The sequence below is a fragment of the Oncorhynchus kisutch genome, linkage group LG15 (genome assembly GCF_002021735.2).
Source record: "Oncorhynchus kisutch isolate 150728-3 linkage group LG15, Okis_V2, whole genome shotgun sequence".
NCBI lineage: Eukaryota > Metazoa > Chordata > Actinopteri > Salmoniformes > Salmonidae > Oncorhynchus > Oncorhynchus kisutch.
Window position 1 is genome coordinate 28,758,398 of NC_034188.2, and position 20,252 is coordinate 28,778,649.

Below are 20,252 nucleotides of genomic sequence, written 5' to 3' on the forward strand. Positions count from 1 at the left end.
TTATGAATGTGTTATTGGAATCTGTTCACTCTTGAGGTGCTGGCTCTGGCTGAAATTATATGCACAAATCACTTCATCAATCACTTTTTACATGGATGCCAAAATGGTACTCTATGCAAAAGAGTTGATCAATTGTCAGTGTTTCATTACATCACTATAAAAACCAAAATAGCAGATTTATGATGGTGCTCTGGCTCTGCGTGTCTTCCGAACAGCTCTGCGCACACAGCGTCCTGCATCCAGCGCTCTGATTGGGTCCTGGGCGCTTGGGAGGCAGTGGCGCAGAGAGATTAGCTTTAGGTACCAGCACGGGAGGAGACCAGAGAGTGATGTGATCTGATACGGGTAGCTACGGGAGGACTCGCGCTTAAAAAGCCGGAGTCACTTCTCTGTCCTATATCAGTGTCGTCGTTGATGTGTCGTCGTGGCATAGAAGCACGATTGTCAAACGCGGTGAGTGAATGAATGAAATAAAGTGTGTGTGCGGTGCGCGTTCGCCTTCCAGAGCGGTGACGTGATGGGGAGAATATTGGGTGGGAGAGAGACGTCAGAAGATTAACTGCGTCTGATGTGTATAGCCTACTGCCTTCTAGTTTGTTTCCAGAATTCGCAACAGATTGGTGTTCAGTTTGCAACATAGGACATTTCTGCTTGATTTATTGAAATAGGTGAGGCTGCAGAGCGGATAATAAGGTTAGAAAGGTCTAGGCTATTGTAACGAGAAGAGGATACAAACACTCCACCCATCTAGTGTCATCTTTTATACGTTGAAATGTTCTAGCATTTTAGTTGAGGCTTTATGTTGGCGGCATATGTCTGAAATATGTAGTATAATGTATTAATCAACTCCAGTTATTAGCCTACCACACCGTTTGAAAAATAGTTAGGCCTACCTTCGGCCTACACAAATTCAAGTAAAGTGTTTTCTATTTGAATATTCCTTAAACAGGAGTATCCCCAAGCCCGTTTCAGTAATATAGTCTACAATACAGATCTATTAGAGACTATTTGAGGTGACTGTTTTAAATATTCATATCGATGCTATAGCAGCATCTGTTCACCAGTGTGTGTGAAAGGCATAACAACCCATCTCTCGTTCCTATTGCTATTGAGATGTGCTGTGTGAACTCACCTTCAATGTTCCCTCAAAGCTGTGCGCGGCCGCGTACCTCCTCCAGAACTGCAGCGCAGAGACGCAAGATATTGAACTTCACTGAGTTCGACCCATTAGTTTGCACTATATAGACTCAACGTTTTTTTTCTGTGATCGGTTCAACATATCAGCCCATTTTCAATGCAACAAAACCAGACCTTTCAATCACCCGCGAGTGAATGCGATTTTCAGATCAGATCTCAGAGCCCCGTGTGTGCACATTTGTTGATATTCTTTGCTAGTTATTTGCCCAGTTATAGATAAGTATAGGTCACAAACGTGTAGGCTACATTGTAAGATATCTTTAAAAAGTCAGTCAGGTAAAAAGCTAATGTCATAATTAAAGTTGTATTTGTATTTGTTGTTGTATTTGGAGACAGGCTTGAATATGCAAATAAGCCAATAGAGAGAGGGGTAGTTCTAATTCTCTGTATGGTAATAATAATTACTTTTATTTTTAAAGTGGTTTCTTGCATTAAACAACACAATACAATGCAATTTACAGTCACCTATTTGGCCCATGGTTTTACAGACCAAGTAAAGAAAACATGAATTAATGTCAAGCCCTTCATTTAAAAAAAAAAAAAAATCTATATTCAATGTGTGCAAATGTAGAAGAGTAGGGAGGTAAAGCAATAAATAGGCCATAGTGGCGAAATAATTACAATTTAGCATTAACACTGGAGTGATAGATGTGGAGATGATGATGTGCAAGTAGAGATACTGGGGTGCAAAAGTGAAAGAAAAATAACAATATGGGGATGAGGTAGCTGGTTTGGCTATTTACAGATGGGCTGTGTACAGTTGCAGTGATCGGTAAGCTGCTCTGACAGCTGATGCTTGTAGTTAGTGAGGAAGATATGTCTCCAGCTTCAGGGATTTTTGCAATTCGTTCCAGTCATTGGCAGCAGAGAACTGTTCATCAGGTAAAAACGTTTTTAAAAGTCTCATGCAATGCAGGTCTGCATTGAACACCACATATATGTAACTATAGGCTATATCATAGAAATCAAAAGCTATTTCCATATTTCCATTGGTTTTGTTGGTAGGCCTACATTATGCTAAATAGCCACAATAGCATATTGGCCACTGTCTAAAACGGTACGGGTACAGCCTCAGTGTTCACTGTAAATGTGCAGCAGCAGTTGCACACAAATCTCACAACATTCAAGTTTCCGCTCGCAAGACCTAACATTTGCTCAGTGCCACAAACAATTAGAGGGAACATTTCTCGCCTTTGGAACTAACTTCTAACCTGCTTTTGTTGTGAGTGCTGCTCTCACACCTGTCCCACCTGTCCCACCTACGGTATGTAGAAGGCTGTATCTCATGCCTGACTGTATGTTATCTACAGGAGTCTATGATTATTCTCTGATACCTGTCCCACCTGTCCAACCTGACACCTGTCCCACCTACGGTATGTAGAAGGCGGTATCTCATGCCTGACTGTATGTTATCTACAGGAGTCTATGATTATTCTCTGATACCTGTCCCACCTGTCCAACCTGACACCTGTCCCACCTACGGTATGTAGAAGTCTGTATCTCATGCCTGACCGTATGTTATCTACAGGAGTCTATGATTATTCTCTGACACCTGTCCCACCTACGGTATGTAGAAGGCTGTATCTCATGCCTGACTGTATGTTATCTACAGGAGTCTATGATTATTCTCTGATACCTGTCCCACCTGTCCAACCTGACACCTGTCCCACCTACGGTATGTAGAAGGCTGTATCTCATGCCTGACTGTATGTTATCTACAGGAGTCTATGATTATTCTCTGACACCTGTCCCACCTACGGTATGTAGAAGGCTGTATCTCATGCCTGACTGTATGTTATCTACAGGAGTCTATGATTATTCTCTGATACCTGTCCCACCTGTCCAACCTGACACCTGTCCCACCTACGGTATGTAGAAGTCTGTATCTCATGCCTGACCGTATGTTATCTACAGGAGTCTATGATTATTCTCTGACACCTGTCCCACCTACGGTATGTAGAAGGCTGTATCTCATGCCTGACTGTATGTTATCTACAGGAGTCTATGAGTATTCTCTGACACCTGTCACACCTGTCCAACCGCACACCTGTCGCGCCTGTCCAACCTGTTACCTGTCCCACCTACGGTATGTAGAAGGCTGTATCTCATGCCTGACCGTATGTTAACTACAGGAGTTTTTGATTATTCTGTGATACCTGTGTCACCTGTCCAACCTGTTACCTGTCCCACCTACGGTATGTAGAAGTCTGTATCTCATGCCTGACCGTATGTTATCTACAGGAGTCTATGATTATTCTCTGACACCTGTCCCACCTACGGTATGTAGAAGGCTGTATCTCATGCCTGACTGTATGTTATCTACAGGAGTCTATGATTATTCTCTGACACCTGTCCCACCTGTCCAACCTGTTACCTGTCCCACCTACGGTATGTAGAAGGCTGTATCTCATGCCTGACCGTATGTTAACTACAGGAGTCTATGATTATTCTGTGATACCTGTCCCACCTGTCCAACCTGTTACCTGTCCCACCTACGGTATGTAGAAGGCTGTATCTCATGCCTGACTGTATGTTATCTACAGGAGTCTATGATTATTCTCTGACACCTGTCACACCTGTCCAACCTTACACCTGTCCCACCTGTCCAACCTGTTACCTGTCCCACCTACGGTATGTAGAAGGCTGTATCTCATGCCTGACCGTATGTTATCTACAGGAGTCTATGATTATTCTCTGATACCTGTCCCACCTGTCCAACCTGTTACCTGTCCCACCTACGGTATGTAGAAGGCTGTATCTCATGCCTGACTGTATGTTATCTACAGGAGTCTATGATTATTCTCTGACACCTGTCCCACCTACGGTATGTAGAAGGCTGTATCTCATGCCTGACTGTATGTTATCTACAGGAGTCTATGATTATTCTCTGATACCTGTCACACCTGTCCAACCTTACACCTGTCCAACCTGTTACCTGTCCCACCTACGGTATGTAGAAGGCTGTATCTCATGCCTGACCGTATGTTATCTACAGGAGTCTATGATTATTCTCTGATACCTGTCCAACCTGTTACCTGTCCCACCTACGGTATGTAGAAGGCTGTATCTCATGCCTGACTGTATGTTATCTACAGGAGTCTATGATTATTCTTTCAACGTCAACTCTTTATTCCTGCAGTAACTCTGAGGGCTGGTTTCTGGAACACAGATTAAGCCCAATCCCGGACTGAAAAGCATGCTCAGTTGAGAATCTCCATGGAAATAGCTTTTTAGTCCAGGACTAAGTCGAAGATGAATCTGTGGCCAGGGAACAGTCTTCTAGACGTTTCTCTGCTGTAAATGACGACACTGCTCGGTGACGTCCTGTAATATGGGTCATGGTACCATGTTTGGTAAAGTCTCATGAATGACCTAAAGTGATGTGAACATAATGATACGTGTGTAGTAAGACAACAGCTGAGCATGATGAGCATGATGGTGTGAACTCAATGTCCCTGCTGAAAACTGCTGTGTCATTGTCCCATCTCACTCGGTCTCTTATATCTATCTCTCCTGTATTTGTCACATGCCCTTCTGCCGACTGAGGCTTGCAGAGTCAGAGGAAAAACACACTATCTCAGTCTGGATCTAACAGCGCTCTCTCCAGCCCTGAGATTTCTGCAAAGAAAGCAGGCATTTATCAACTGTATCATCAACTGCATCCTCCGTTTTGGTGTTTTCCCAGGCCAGTGAAACTACTATGTGAGAGGATAGCGAGAGAAATGTAAAAAAAAAAAGGAAATGTAAAATGTAAAATGTAAAAAAAAAAAAAAATGTCCTGAAATCAGTAGCAGAAGGTCTAATGTCACTTTGTACAGAGAGACAAAGTGTCCTTATGAGACATGTTTTGTGTTAAGTATCTGGTACCATATTAGTCTATCGTATGTGTAGTCTGACCTGGTTGACATTGTTTTTGTGTCATATTTGAGAGTGAGATGGAGAGTTCCAGGTGCCTGCGTGTTCTCTGACACAACAACACCACCCAGAGAAGGACGAGGGACCCCCATGAAAAAGTGCATTGTGTGGAGATATTTTGTCTTAAAATGTAGTCTCTTGTTTTTTCCAAGGGCTTGTCTTGTTTTCAAATCTGCTGTGTCCCGTGTTTTCCATCTTTCCATGAAAGAAGCATGCATTTGTCTTTGTTTACCTTGTGTGTGCGTGCTTACATGTGTGTGTGTGTGTGTGTGTGCGTGCAAGGGTCTGTGTGTGTGTTCATTTGTTGGAGTATGATTGAATTGAAGAACAGAGTATGATAAAAAAAACAAGCCCTAAACTCAAAGCCCCGCCTCTTCCTGATTACATCTGAATTGACAATGATACTCTGCAGTCCCTCTCTCCCTCTTTCTCTGGCTGGGTCCAGCTGACAGCACAAAGCTGATCACCAGGGACATAAAAGGGTCAGCTAGAGAGTAGGATCTGCTCTGCAGCTTGTCAGCATCGGCCTAGCATCATAAATCCTTCCAACAGCCTGTCTCTAGCCTTGGCATGGTGTATCGGTTGTGGATGAATACATTGACAGCGCTAAGCCTCATGATTGCCAAGCATGTCAAGAAAATGTTATAGGTTTGGCACCTTGTTTTAAACTGTGACATATTCACCAGATGTGAGAAACAAAAAGGGAGAGAGAGGGCGTTACTGTATTGGGACACAGTTATAAAACACACCACAGAGTGCGTCAATAAAACCCTCCGCTATTGGTCGATGGGTTGTCAGAATGTTGAATAGTTGAGGCTTTTCATTTTGTGTGAGTGCCATGGCAACAGATCAATCCCAGAGCAGTGGCTGTGGGCCTGATGGTCTGTAGGACTTTATAGAGCCGTACAGAGTATCTTTATTCATGTGTGCTTCTCATTTAGACTGCCTTAGTCATACAGATGTGGGATATTAATTTGATCACCCTGTTGCAGGAAATTTCAACGTATAGTGTATTTATTGTTTAATTTTTTCTTCTGAAAGTTTTGAATTTGAAATGTCAGACTTGATTTTTCCCTTACAAAAAATGTATCAACCCCTATAAAAATGTCCATTAATTATAATCCACATAATAATTCACATTTCCAGTTGCAGCAAAGTGGCTCAAATTAAGATGCTACATCTGTATCTTGACTTGTCTTGTGTTTCTACCTCATACCTCCAACCCAGTCCTGTAATCCTTCTAACTCATCACATATGGAGAAGACCTGACTCAGGCCAAGTTTCCTTCAAGCACTGTGGTGGATAATGGGCGCCGTCATCAGTATCAGATGTTGAATTCCTATGAGAGCATGGAGCTGGTGTGTGTGTGTGTTTTGTTGTACTCTTAGTGAGCCCTTTCTCCTCTTTTCTCTCCCTCTCCAGTTGACCTCTTGACCCCTCGTCAGTCATGATGTCCGTCCACACCCCCCCTCTCTCCCGCAGTGGCTCCTCCCCTTCCTCTGTCGGCCTGGCCAATCGCAGCGGTCCCCCTGCCGCCCCTCCCACCTCCCTCAGCCTGCGCTCCTCCTACAACCAACTATTGGGTTGTGATGTTATAAAGGAGTCCCCTACTGCCATGGAAACTGGGAGTTCTGCCACTTTACCCAAGAGCCGCCATAGATACGCCATGACCAGTGTGTGTAGCGCCATGGGCCTGAGCGACACCCTCGCCCCTCCCGCCCAAAACCAGCCCCCCACCGGTGGCAAGCGCCTCCCCACCAAGTCCTCTTCGTCCTCTTCTCTTTACTCCTCCTCCTCTTCCTCATTCTTCTCCACCAACCCCAAGCTGGCGAAGAATGGTGCCAACCTGCAGAGGAAGGCCGAGACCCAGCAACAGGAGCAGAGTAAGACCAACACAGAGTTCAAAGGGCAGGATGATATCATCACCCCCATATACAGCTCTGATTGGCTGGAGGGGGAGAAAGACAACTCCCATGCCCCACCCCCATTCTGTCGGAGGACCAAGAGTTTTCTGGAGTTCCATGAGAAGGAAGTGGACCCTCCTAGTGTAGAAAATAAGGAAGAAGAACGTCCCAACAAGGAAGAAGAGGAAGAGGAGGAAGAGGATGAGAAGCACTCCTGCCCTGAGAAAGATCAGGTCAGCCCTGATAAAGAGAGAGAGAGACCTGAGGAGGAGAAACAGACCCCAAAACAGGAGGATTACATAGAGGAAGAGGGTGCCTCTCCAACTGCTAATCAGCCTTTGCTACAGGGGGCGCAATCTCCCCCCATCTCCCCCAAAAACAACCTCAACTGGGCCCAGGAGAACAAGATTCAGAGTTTTCCTCCTCCCCAGGGCAGAAAGGAGGCCTTAAACCAGACCCAGGATCATCCACCCAGGGTTGAGACGCCCCCCAAACCCTCCCGGAGTGCCCAGGCCCCCCCGCCCAGAGTGATCAAGGTGGAGCTGCACCCCAGCAATGAGAACTCGTACCTCCACTGCCCCCCCTCTGCACCCCCTAAGCAGCCCAGAGGGGAGGAGAGCACCCTTCTCCTGCTCCAGACACCCCCTGCATCCTTCAACCTGGACCCAGAGAAAGGAGCTCCTAAGCTGGGTAGTCTGAGGACAAAGGTGGAGTCTCCCCTGGAGGATGAGGACTCTAGCTGGACCACCCTGTCCCAGGAGAGCCCCTCCCCTCAGACCCCACAGGAGATAGGTGAGAGAATTATATGATATACCTTCTGGCTGGCTGTCTGTCTGTTTGCCTGGGTGGTTGGCTGTCTATCTGTCTGTCTGTTTGTTTGTCTGAGTGACTGGCTGGTTGTCTGTCTGTCTGTCTAGTGGGAGATATACTTTGTGTCTGCCTGTCTGTCTGTCGGTCAGTCTGTCAGTCAGTCTGGTGGGAGATATACTGTCTTAAATAACACCTTATTTCCTATAGTATACTACTTCTGACCTACAACCACAGCACTCTGGTCATATAGTATTGTCTGTAGGTATGTCTCTCTCTCTCTCTCTCTCTTGTTTTCTGTTGGAATTATTTTAGAACACTCAGTCTTGGTTGGAAATGTACCAAGTCTCTCCTTGATGACGTTGACTGCAGCGAAACTGCTGAATCCTTAATGACCCCTGTGAGCCACCGTACTCTGCAGGCAGTGGAGGACGAGAGGGAGAGAGATGGGGTCGAAGGGGAGAGAAAGTGAGGAGAGGAAGAGAGAGAGATAAAGAGAGAAAACAAATAGAGGGGAGACAGAGAGGCCTGTGTCCTCTGAGAGCTACTTCAGGGGATGAGCCCAAGGGTTGCTATGACAACAGAACAGGATTTCCATCTCAGAATTGACCTAGACCACTGTCTGTGGTTCTGAGTGTCTGAGTTGTGTAAGTGTGCACTTTAGTATGTGTGTGTATTTGTCTGGGTATCTAAGTCAGTCTCTCTGCATGCATATACACATATATCTGTGTATGCAGATGAGTGTGTGTTTATGTCAGTGTTTGTGTGTATGTGATCTGTGTGTAGTTAATGTGTGTTGTTGTGTGGTACATCAGATGTGTGGGGTGAGGGGGACCTTCCCCCAGGCTGGCGTGAGGTCACAGACCAATCAGAGGTCTATTTCTGGCATGTCCCTACTGGCACCACCCAGTACGACCGCCCTGTCGCCACGACACACCTTGACCCACACCCTGGCTCACAGCAGGGCGACACAGTCACACTGAGACCTCCCAGCGAGGTGAGGCCTGACACACACACACACAATGTATACATACACACTCTCAAAGGCCGTGTTTAGACAGGCAGTCCAACTCTGGTCTTTTTTTCATGAATTGGTCTTTTGACCAATCAGATCAGCTCTGAAAAAGATCTGATGTGAGAAAATTGAATGTGATTGGTCAAAAGACCAATTAGTGGAAAAAATATCAGAATTGGGCGACCTGTCTAAACGCTGCCAAACACACACACACACACACACACACACACACACACACACACACACACACACACACACACACACACACACACACACACACACACACACACACACACACACTATGTACACTGAATCCTGTCACTAGAGGTCCTCTGAAAATGTCAAATGGCTCACTCTCTCTCACTCTCTCTCTCTTCCTTCCACTTTCTACCTCTTTCTGCAGCGACCTAGCAGTTTGGTATCAGACAGTTCATTGGAGCCTGTGCCCTCTCCCTCCGGCTCCTCTCCATCCTCCGCCTCCTCTCCCTCTGATCTCCCTCTGCCTGACAGAGGCTTTGACAACACCAGCTACACTTGCAGTGTAAGACTACACACTGCTAACGGCACCATGTACACAGGCTCAGAAACAACTGAAATCACATGTGTGTACCTTCAAAATTCAATATATCAAATATCAAATATGAATAAGATATTACTGTATCTCTCTCTCTCTTTCTCTCTATCCCCTCTCTCTTTCTCTTTCTATCCCCTCTCTCTCTTTCTCTCTTTCTATCCCCTCTCTCTCTCTCTCTCTCTCTCTCTCTCTCTCTCTCTCTCTCTCTCTAGGAGCTGAAGGACTACCCCGTGTATACTGACCCCAGCCTGAAAGCTTTTGAAGGAGCTACTCTTCGTTACGCCTCACTGAGACTGCAGTAAGACGCACACACGCGCGCACACACACACACACACCCACACCATAAAACACACAGACAGTCGATTAAGGCAGCCTCTCACCACCTAGGGGTTGGGTTAAATGCGGAAGACACATTTCGGTTGAATGCATTCAGTTGTGCAACTAACTAGGAAGACCCCCTTTCCCAGTATTCGACAACATTGTTTGCCAGACATTCAGCATAGCCTGGATTTCTGTTTAGCACATTCGTCACATTTCTCCTGACCATTTGTCATTATTATTCAATCATACACACACACTTGAATGTCTTTGCTCATGGTTATCTCTCCGTCTCTAGCCCTGCCCAGTTAGAGACAGTGGACCTCAACAGTGCCTACATTGACCCAGAGGGACAGGTGAGACCTCCGCAATCACTGATTTTACAAGGTTGGATAAAGGAAAACAATGGAATGCTAACCAGGCTGTCACCTATCCAGAGGAAAGGGAGGAGGGATGGAATGACGTAATGTGCTGACCTTTGAATTTATCTCTTTCTCTGTAGCAGTACCACCTAGTGGTAGTTTAGTGAACTACTGCCCTGTGCCATGGCTCTGTTACTAAATGGCACGTTTAAGTTCCCCTTTTATTTATTTAACCTTTATTTAACCAGGTAGGCTAGTTGAGAACAAGTTCTCATTTACAACTGCGACCTGGCCAAGATAAAGCAAAGCAGTGCGACACAAACAACAACACAGAGTTACACATGGAGTAAAACAAACATACACAATAGAATAAAGTTTATATACAGTGTGTGCAAATGAGGTAAGATAAGGGAGGTAAGGCAATAAATAGGCCATAGTGGCGAAATAATTACAATTTAGCAATTAAACACTGGAGTGATAGATGTGCAGAAGATGAATGTACAAGTAGAGATACTGGGGTGCAAAGGAGCAACAACAAAAAATAACAGTATTGGGATGAGGTAGTTGGATGGGCTGTTTACAGACGGGCTATGTACAGGTGCAGTGATCTGTGAGCTGCTCTGACAGCTGGTGCTTAAAGTTAGTGAGGGAGATATGAGTCTCCAGATTCAGTGATTTTTGCAATTCGTTCTAGTCATTGGCATTAGAGAACTGGAAGGAAAGGCGGCCAAAGGAAGAGTTGGCTTTGGGGGTGACCAGTGAATTATACCTGCTGGAGCGCGTGCTACGGGTGGGTGCTGCTATGGTGACCAGTGAGCTGAGGCGGGGCTTTACCTAGCAAGGACTTATAGATGACCTGGAGCCAGTGGGTTTGGCGACGAATATGAAGCGAGGGCCAGCTAACGAGAGCATATAGGTCGCAGTGGTGGTAAGTAAATGGGGCTTTGGTGCCAAAACGGATGGCACTGTGATAGACTGTATCCAATTTGCTGAGTAGAGTGTTGGAGGCTATTTTGTAAATGACATCGCCAAAGTCAAGGATCGGTAGGATAGTCAGTTTTACGAGGGTATGTTTGGCAGCATGAGTGAAGGATGCTTTGTTGCGAAATAGGAAGCTGATTCTAGATTTAATTTTGGATTAGAGATGCTTAATGTGAATCTGGAAGGAGAGTTTACAGTCTAACCAGACACCTAAGTATTTGTAGCTGTCTACATGTTCTAAGTCAGAACCGTCCAGAGTAGTGATGCTGGACGGGCGGGCAGGTGCTGGTAGCGATCGGTTGAAGAGCATGCATTTAGTTTTACTTGCATTTAAGAGCAGTTGGAGGCCACGGAAGGAGAGTTGTATGGCATTGAAGCTCGTCTGGAGGTTAGTTAACACAGTGTTCCCCCTGCTGGATAGATGGTGTATGCACATGCTCCCCAACAGAGGTGGTGGGGGGGTGATGTCATGGCAAAGGTTATTATAGTAAACTAAAACTGAAACTAAAACAAAAACAAAATATGAAAAATCTATTTAAGAAACTGAAATAAAATAATTAACAAAGATGAAAACTATACTGACACTATTATCTTTGACTCCGAAACCATCATAAATTATGTTCATGTTTTGGAGGGCAAAAGCAGGTAAATGCTGCCCAGAGATGGCGATGTTTCAAATAGTTCTAGCTTGTGCATCACTATCTCTAACTACCTAGTCTGTAGACACATGGGTTGCCTCCTACAATGTACCAATGTTTCAGCATACACATCTGTACAAGTACCTGCATCAGTTGGGACAGAGAGGAGGAGTTGGTCACTGCCTTATCTGGTGAAAGCATTGCCTTATCCTCTTGTTTCCCTAGCACAGGGATGGGGTTTAATTTTTTTTACAAAGCCCGCCCTGCCCCTTCTGTAGGCCCGCCCCGAACCCTTCTGTAGGCCCGCCCCACCCCTTCTGTAAGCCCGCTCCACACCTTCTGTAGGCCCACCCCGCCCCTTCTGTAGGCCCGCCCCGCCCCTTCTGTAGGCCCGCCCCTTCTGTAGGCCCGCCCCGAACCCTTCTGTAGGCCCGCCCCGCCCCTTTTGTAAGCCCGCTCCACACCTTCTGTAGGCCCACCCCGCCCCTTCTGTAAGCCCGCCCCGCCCCTTCTGTAGGCCCGCCCGTTCTGTAGGTCTGCCCCGAAACTGATACTTTTTTGGTGGAACTCAGTCGGGGTCTCTAATTATTGTTGGGAGTTAGAATAGTAATGTGGTTTTGAATCAGCAGTTTTTGTCTTATGTCAGTCACTGACAGTAACCCAGTTAGTCAATGTCAGCTAACATGTTCTAGATTTTTTAGGTGGGCTCTGACTGCATGTGTGGTTATGGATGTGGGTACGAAGCAGACCTACGAGCCACTACTGCCCCGCCCCTCATGATGAGTTCAGATTTTTTCTGGCCCCCATCAAAATTCTCCATACTCGCCCTAGTGTAAACATCCCACTGGACACAAGGTTGTAGCTTGCTCGCTAGCAAGATGGAGAATGCGGAGGTTCTTTTTATGAGTGCATTTTGCTAGATTGTACATCTACCTTCACTAAAACCACAGCAAAGGTTTTGCCTGAGATCTTTGGTTTGGAATGGTAATGTTCTTACACTGTATATCTCCCTACAGGCTACTGAAAGAGTTTGATTTTCAGGCTTTGCCCGCCTACCCGTGATTTGTTGGGAGAGTTGTCTGTCTGAAGAGGACCCTTCCCTTTCTATATATGTTTTATGTCCAAGACAATCTGACATCCTCCGCAGACCTAGTGCTGTTTCTGGGATTCCATAGTCATCACTAACTATCACTAGCTGACAGGAAATATAACCTACAACACACATGGGTACTGGCCTCCCATATATAGGCTACTTCCGGTCCCTAGTACTAAAACTGAAACTAAAACTGAAATTAAAGGATATAAAAACTAAATAGAAAGGTTTCTATCAAACTAGAAAAGGGTAAAAACTAGTAAATCAAGTGGGAAAAATAAGTGAAACACTACACTGAATTTCGAGAAAAATCGAAAAACTCTTAGGAAAAAAAAAAGCTAATATAAAATAGTGTCATAGTTTGTTGTTGTTGTTGTTGTTGATGTTGACACAGTCTCTGAGTGAGAATGACCAGAAGGTAAAGAGAGGGAGAAGAAAAAAAGGAGGAGGAGAGGAAAGGTTTAGAGAGAAAACAGTAAGGCCTAATGTACCTGGAATCATTCAGATGTAGAATTGCTGTTGAACGTTTCACACGTTAACGGATAATGTGTGCATGAGTCTGTCCATATCCGTGTGTGTGCATGAGTCTGTCCATATCCGTGTGTGTGCATGAGTCTGTCCATATCCGTGTGTGTGCATGAGTCTGTCCATATCCGTGTGTGTGCATGAGTCTGTCCATATCCGTGTGTGTGCATGAGTCTGTCCATATCCGTGTGTGTGCATGAGTCTGTCCATATCCGTGTGTGTGCATGAGTCTGTCCATATCCGTGTGCGTGCATGAGTCTGTCCATATCCGTGTGTGTGCATGAGTCTGTCCATATCCGTGTGCGTGCATGAGTGCGTGTGTGCATGAGTCTGTCCATATCCCTGTGTGTGCATGAGTGCGTGTGTGCATGAGTCTGTCCATATCCGTGTGCGTGCATGAGTGCGTGTGTGCATGCTTGCTTGCTTTCATTTCTGTGTGTTCGCACACATCTGTGTGTGTGACAGTCTTTGTGCATTTGTCCATGTGTGTGTGAGAACAAAGTCAGTTAGTTGAGGTAATTTAGGTAATATGTATATGTAGGTAGAGTGACTATGCATAGATAATAACAGAGAGTAGCAGTAGCGTAGAAGGGGGGTGCAAATAGTCTGGGTAGCCATTTGATTTGCTGTTCAGGAGTCTTATGGCTTGGGGGTAGAAGCAGTTTAGAAGCCTCTTGGTCCTAGACTTGGCACTCCGGTACCGCATGCCGGGTGGTAGGAGAGAGAACAGTCTATGACTAAGGTGGCTGAAGTCTTGGACAATTTAGAATCTCTATTAATTCAATAGGATCTCTGTGGGCCTAGTCCTAAACATTTGTCATTTAACTTTCAACACAACCAGCCATGATGTTTTTATCTGATTGTCAAACAATCACATCAAATGGCTACCTGCACATGTTCATCCACTCACAACATATTTCCAGCCTTGAAACAGTGATGAATGGAAAGGGACATCTGTTACACACAAAAAAAGTGATTGTGGCGATTGGCATTTGGCCAGAATGTATGCATCCACTGTTGTCCACTGCGTCTTGGTGTCGGCCACTGTTGTCCGTGTGAGTCTCGGTGTCGACCACTGCTGTCCGTGTGAGTCTCGATGTCGACCACTGCTGTCCGTGTGCGTCTCGGTGTCGGCCACTGCTGTCTGTGTGAGTCTCGGTGTCGACCACTGCTGTCTGTGTGAGTCTCGATGTCGACCACTGCTGTCTGTGTGAGTCTCGGTGTCGACCACTGCTGTCCGTGTGAGTCTCGGTGTCGACCACTGCTGTCCGTGTGAGTCTCGATGTCGACCACTGCTGTCCGTGTGAGTCTCGGTGTCGACCACTGCTGTCCGTGTGAGTCTCGGTGTCGACCACTGCTCTCTGTGTGAGTCTCGATGTCGACCACTGCTGTCCGTGTGAGTCTCGGTGTCGACCACTGCTGTCTGTGTGAGTCTTGATGTCGACCACTGCTGCCTGTGTGAGTCTCGGTGTCGACCACTGCTGTCCGTGTGAGTCTTGATGTCGGCCACTGCTGTCTGTGTGAGTCTCGGTGTCGACCACTGCTGTCCGTGTGAGTCTTGATGTCGACCATTGCTGTCCGTGTGAGTCTTGATGTCGACCACTGCTGTCCGTGTGAGTCTTGATGTCGACCACTGCTCTCTGTGTGAGTCTTGATGTCGACCACTGCTGTCCGTGTGAGTCTCGATGTCGGCCACTGCTGTCTGTGTGAGTCTTGATGTCGACCACTGCTGTCCGTGTGAGTCTTGATGTCGACCACTGCTGTCTGTGTGAGTCTTGATGTCGACCACTGCTGTCTGTGTGAGTCTCGGTGTCGACCACTGCTGTCTGTGTGAGTCTCGATGTCGGCCACTGCTGTCTGTGTGAGTCTCGGTGTCGGCTTGACATAATGTAGATGCTTTCATCTAGCCACATGGCAGTTCAGAGCGTAGGCTACACCACAAGTTTTCAAGTCCATTCGCTCATTTTTCATGCCTCTGACATGCGGTAATGATAAAAGAAAGTGGTTTGTTTTAATTATTGTGATAGGCTCATGTTTTACCGGTACTGCGTACCCCCACTATACCACCTTACTTTCACCCCTTGAGCGCACACCCATGCTATCTGCTGAAGTATAGCCTACCACTGTTAAAAAGTATTCCCATTACACACTTTACCAGAGATCTACAGATACACTTAACGGACCTTCTTATTATAACCCCTACTAATGAGTGCAAGTGTGTTTATTAATCAGTGTGTGTGTGTGTGTTGGAGGGGCTGCTGGGTAAGAGTCTGTATATATTATTTTAAATGAATATGAATCCATATATGTGTGTTGTAGTCATTCCCGGTGCGTTCTCTGGGCTGGGTGGAGATGGCAGAGAGAGATCTGACAGAGGGAAGGAGCAGTATGGCAGTCCATCACTGTATCAGACAACTGTCCTACTGTAGGAGGGACATACAAGACTCCGCTGGGGTCTGGGGAGAGGTGAGGACACTGTGTGTGTGTGTGTGTGTGTGTGTGTGTGTGTGTGTGTGTGTGTGTGTGTGTGTGTGTGTGTGTGTGTGTGTGTGTGTGTGTGTGTGTGTGTGTGTGTGTGTGTGTGTGTGTGTGTGTGTGTGTGTGTGTGTGTGTGTGTGTGTGTGTGTGTGTGCGCGTGTGCCTGTGTGCGCGCATTGACTGATATATTGACATATTGATCGTCCCATCAGGGTAAGGACATGCTCCTGGTGCTGCAGGACCGTGATCTGACCCTGGTTGACCCTGACGACCACAGCCTGCTCCACTCTCAGCCAATCAGCAGTATACGTGTGTGGGGCGTTGGCCGAGACCACGACAGGTGAGGAGGACGGGAAGGGGGGGGGTCATGTCATACTCCCGTATTACAGCCGTATTACACCTAGTAGAACACCTAGCGAATATCCTTTATTACAGGCGTATTACACCTAGTAGCACACTTAGTGAATATCCTGCATTACAGCCTTATTACACCTCGTGAATATCCTTTATTACACCTAGTGAATATCCTTTATTACAGCCATATTACACCTAGTAGCACACTTAGTGAATATCCTGCATTACAGCCTTATTACACCTCGTGAATATCCTTTATTACACCTAGTGAATATCCTTTATTACAGCCATATTACACCTAGTAGCACACTTAGTGAATATCCTGCATTACAGCCTTATTACACCTCGTGAATATCCTTTATTACACCTAGTGAATATCCTTTATTACACCTAGTGAATATCCTTTATTACAGCCGTATTACACCTAGTAGCACACTTAGTGAATATCCTTTATTACAGCCGTATTACACCTAGTAGCACACTTAGTGAATATCGTTTATTATAGCCGTATTACACCTAGTAGCACGCTTAGTAAATATCCTTTATTACAGCCTTATTACACCTCGTGAATATCCTTTATTACAGCGTATTACACCTCGTGAATATCCTTTATTACACCTAGTAGCACACTTAGTGAATATCCTTTATTACAGCCATATTACACCTAGTAGGACACCTAGTGAATATCCTGCATTACAGCCATATTACACCTAGTAGGACACCTAGTGAATATCCTGCATTACAGCCATATTACACCTAGTAGCACACTTACTGAATATCCTTTATAACAGCCGTATTACACCTAGTAGCACGCTTAGTGAATATCCTTTATTACGGCCATATTACACCTAGTAGCACGCTTAGTGAATATCCTTTATTACAGCCGTATTACACCTAGTGAATATCCTTTATTACAGCCGTATTACACCTAGTGAATATCCTTTATTACAGCCGTATTACACCTAGTGAATATCCTTTATTACAGCCATATTACACCTAGTAGCACGCTTAGTGAATATCCTTTATTACGGCCATATTACACCTAGTAGCACACTTAGTGAATATCCTTTATTACAGCCGTATTACACCTAGTGAATATCCTTTATTACAGCCGTATTACACCTAGTGAATATCCTTTATTACAGCCGTATTACACCTAGTGAATATCCTTTATTACAGCCATATTACACCTAGTAGCACACTTAGTGAATATCCTTTATTACGGCCATATTACACCTAGTAGCACACTTAGTGAATATCCTTTATTACAGCCGTATTACACCTAGTGAATATCCTTTATTACAGCCATATTACACCTAGTAGCACGCTTAGTGAATATCCTTTATTACGGCCATATTACACCTAGTAGCACACTTAGTGAATATCCTTTATTACAGCCGTATTACACCTAGTGAATATCCTTTATTACAGCCATATTACACCTAGTAGCACACTTAGTGAATATCCTTTATTACAGCCATATTACACCTAGTAGCACACTTACTGAATATCCTTTATAACAGCCGTATTACACCTAGTAGCACGCTTAGTGAATATCCTTTATTACAGCCATATTACACCTAGTAGCACACTTAGTGAATATCTTTTATTACAGCCATATTACACCTAGTAGCACACTTAGTGAATATACTTTATTACAGCCATGTTACGCCTAGTAGCACACTTAGTGAATATCCTTTATTACAGCCGTATTACACCTAGTGAATATCCTTTATTACAGCCGTATTACACCTAGTGAATATCCTTTATTACAGCCATATTACACCTAGTAGCACACTTAGTGAATATACTTTATTACAGCCGTATTACACCTAGTGAATATCCTTTATTACAGCCATATTACACCTAGTAGCACACTTAGTGAATATCCTGCATTACAGACATATTACACCTAGTAGCACACTTACTGAATATGCTTTATTACAGCCATATTACACCTAGTAGCACACTTAGTGAATATGCTTTATTACAGCCGTATTACACCTAGTAGCACACCTAGTAGCACACTTTGTGAATATCCTGCATTACAGACATATTACACCTAGTAGCACACTTAGTGAATATACTTATTACAGCCATATTACACCTAGTAGCACACTTAGTGAATATCCTTTATTACAGCCGTATTGCACCTAGTGAATATCCTTTATTACAGCCGTATTACACCTAGTGAATATCCTTTATTACAGCCGTATTGCACCTAGTGAATATCCTTTATTACAGCCGTATTACACCTAGTGAATATCCTGTATTACAGCCGTATTGCACCTAGTGAATATCCTTTATTACAGCCGTATTACACCTAGTGAATATCCTTTATTACAGCCGTATTACACCTAGTGAATATTCTGTATTACAGCCATATTTCACCTAGTAGAACACCTAGTAATATGCTGCATTACAGCCATATTACACTTAGTACCACACCTAGTGAAAATACTGTATTACAGCCTTATTACACTTAGTACCACACCTAGTGAATATTCTGTATTACAGCCATATTACACCTAGTAACATATTACAGCCGTATTACACCTAGTAGCACACTTAGTGAATATCCTTTAATACAGCCATATTACACCTAGTAGCACACCTAATTAATACACTGAATATCTGGCAGAAGTTAGGTCCCTTGATGTTTCCATGCCCGAAGAAGTCAGGCTGTTCTACAGGTGCTGTAGATGTCCTGGTGGACAGGCAGTGTGCCCCCTGCAATGCGTTGGGCTGACAGCACCTACTGAATATCCTGTAAAGCAGGGGGTTATGGGAGTATCTGGAGAGCATTGAGATAAATATTGTCTCTATGTTGCTATTGTGTAATACGGTCACCTCTATTTCAGCTATATTACACTTGTAGTAGTTACTCCGGTGGTATGTTTTAAATAGAATGAAAAACTGTACAAGGACAGAGTGTTTCCACCAACATGTATTGGTTGGTTTATCCACATTGGGGAGATGGGGACCTCTCTATCATTCTACGGTGTGACATGGTCTTATTGAGCTGGTAATGTCGCTGACTCAGGCGTACTTGGTAATGGTGGTTGGGCTGAGAAAGCCGGTTCCTTCAATGATATTCACACCCCAGGGCTCAGAGTCTTGGTTAAGGTACAGTTCTGTAGGAGTGTGCACATTTTGACCCTCCAGAGATATGTTCAAGGGCTATGATATGTTGAAAGGTTTGGGTCTGGTACAGTGGTTTCCTGTGGCTATGAATGTCTGGTTGTTTTATTAAGAAGCAGTCGTGGTACGGTATGTATTGATTCTTTGGATTGACGCTGTTGCATTTGCTGGACATTTGTCATGTGTAGAATGTGCAGTTGTGTTCCGTGGGACTGGTAGAAAAAGTATCTCTGCTAGCTTTTCTCACCTGTCTTTTCTCCTTTTCCATGCTCTTCGTTGTCTTCCTCTGTGTTCCTCTGTGTTTCTCTCTCTCAATACAATGGGACAATGCTCATCTCTCTTCCTCCATTCTTTCTCTCTCTCTCTCCCTGCTTTCTCTCTCTCTCTCCCTCATTTTTCTCTCGCTCTCCTGTCTCTCTCTCTCCCTCCTTTCTCTCTTCCTCCCGCCTTTCTCTCTCTCTCTCCCTCCTTTCTCTCTCTCTCTCTCTCTCCCTCTCTCTCTCTCTCCCTCCTTTCTCAATCTCTCTCCCTCCTTTCTCAATCTCTCTCCCACCTTTCTCTCTCTCTCCCTCCTTTCTCTCTCCATCCCGCCTTTCTCTAGCTCTCTCCCTCATTTCTCTCTCTCTCCCTCCTTTTTCTCTCTCACCCCCTCCTTTCTCTCTCTCTCTCTCTCTCGCTCTCTCCCTCCTTTTCTCTCTCTCTCTCCCCCCTTTCTCTCTCTCTCTCTCCCTCATTTCTCTCTCCCTCCTTTCTATCTTTCTCTCTCTCTCCCACCTTTCTCTCTCTGTCTCTCTCCCTCCTTTCTCTCTCTCTCCATCCTTTCTCTCTCACTCTCGCTCGCTTACCTTATATGTTCACCCGTTCTCTCTACACCCCCTCTTTCGCCCCTCCACTCTCCCTCTGGGTTATCAAACTTCCAGAGGCTGTCTCTAGGTAATGGGAAAAGCGTG

General features: G+C 45.1%; 1 protein-coding gene across 4 annotated transcripts in view; it reads left to right on the forward strand.

The window, feature by feature from the left end:
- The first annotated feature begins 237 nt into the window (after positions 1-237).
- Positions 238-20,252, forward strand: part of LOC109905096 (amyloid-beta A4 precursor protein-binding family B member 2-like) — a 66,067-nt gene continuing 46,052 nt past the window's right edge. For 2 of the 4 annotated variants that reach the window (XM_031790020.1, XM_031790023.1), the window contains exons 1-8: positions 238-453; positions 6,535-7,808; positions 8,639-8,820; positions 9,242-9,379; positions 9,625-9,710; positions 10,029-10,086; positions 15,649-15,795; positions 16,020-16,147. In XM_031790020.1, coding sequence (XP_031645880.1) covers positions 6,560-7,808; positions 8,639-8,820; positions 9,242-9,379; positions 9,625-9,710; positions 10,029-10,086; positions 15,649-15,795; positions 16,020-16,147 — 1,988 coding nt within the window. In that variant the 5' untranslated portion in view covers positions 238-453; positions 6,535-6,559. The remainder of the gene's footprint in view (positions 454-6,534; positions 7,809-8,638; positions 8,821-9,241; positions 9,380-9,624; positions 9,711-10,028; positions 10,087-15,648; positions 15,796-16,019; positions 16,148-20,252) is intronic. The other 2 variants (XM_031790022.1, XM_031790021.1) reach the window with 1 other exon arrangement.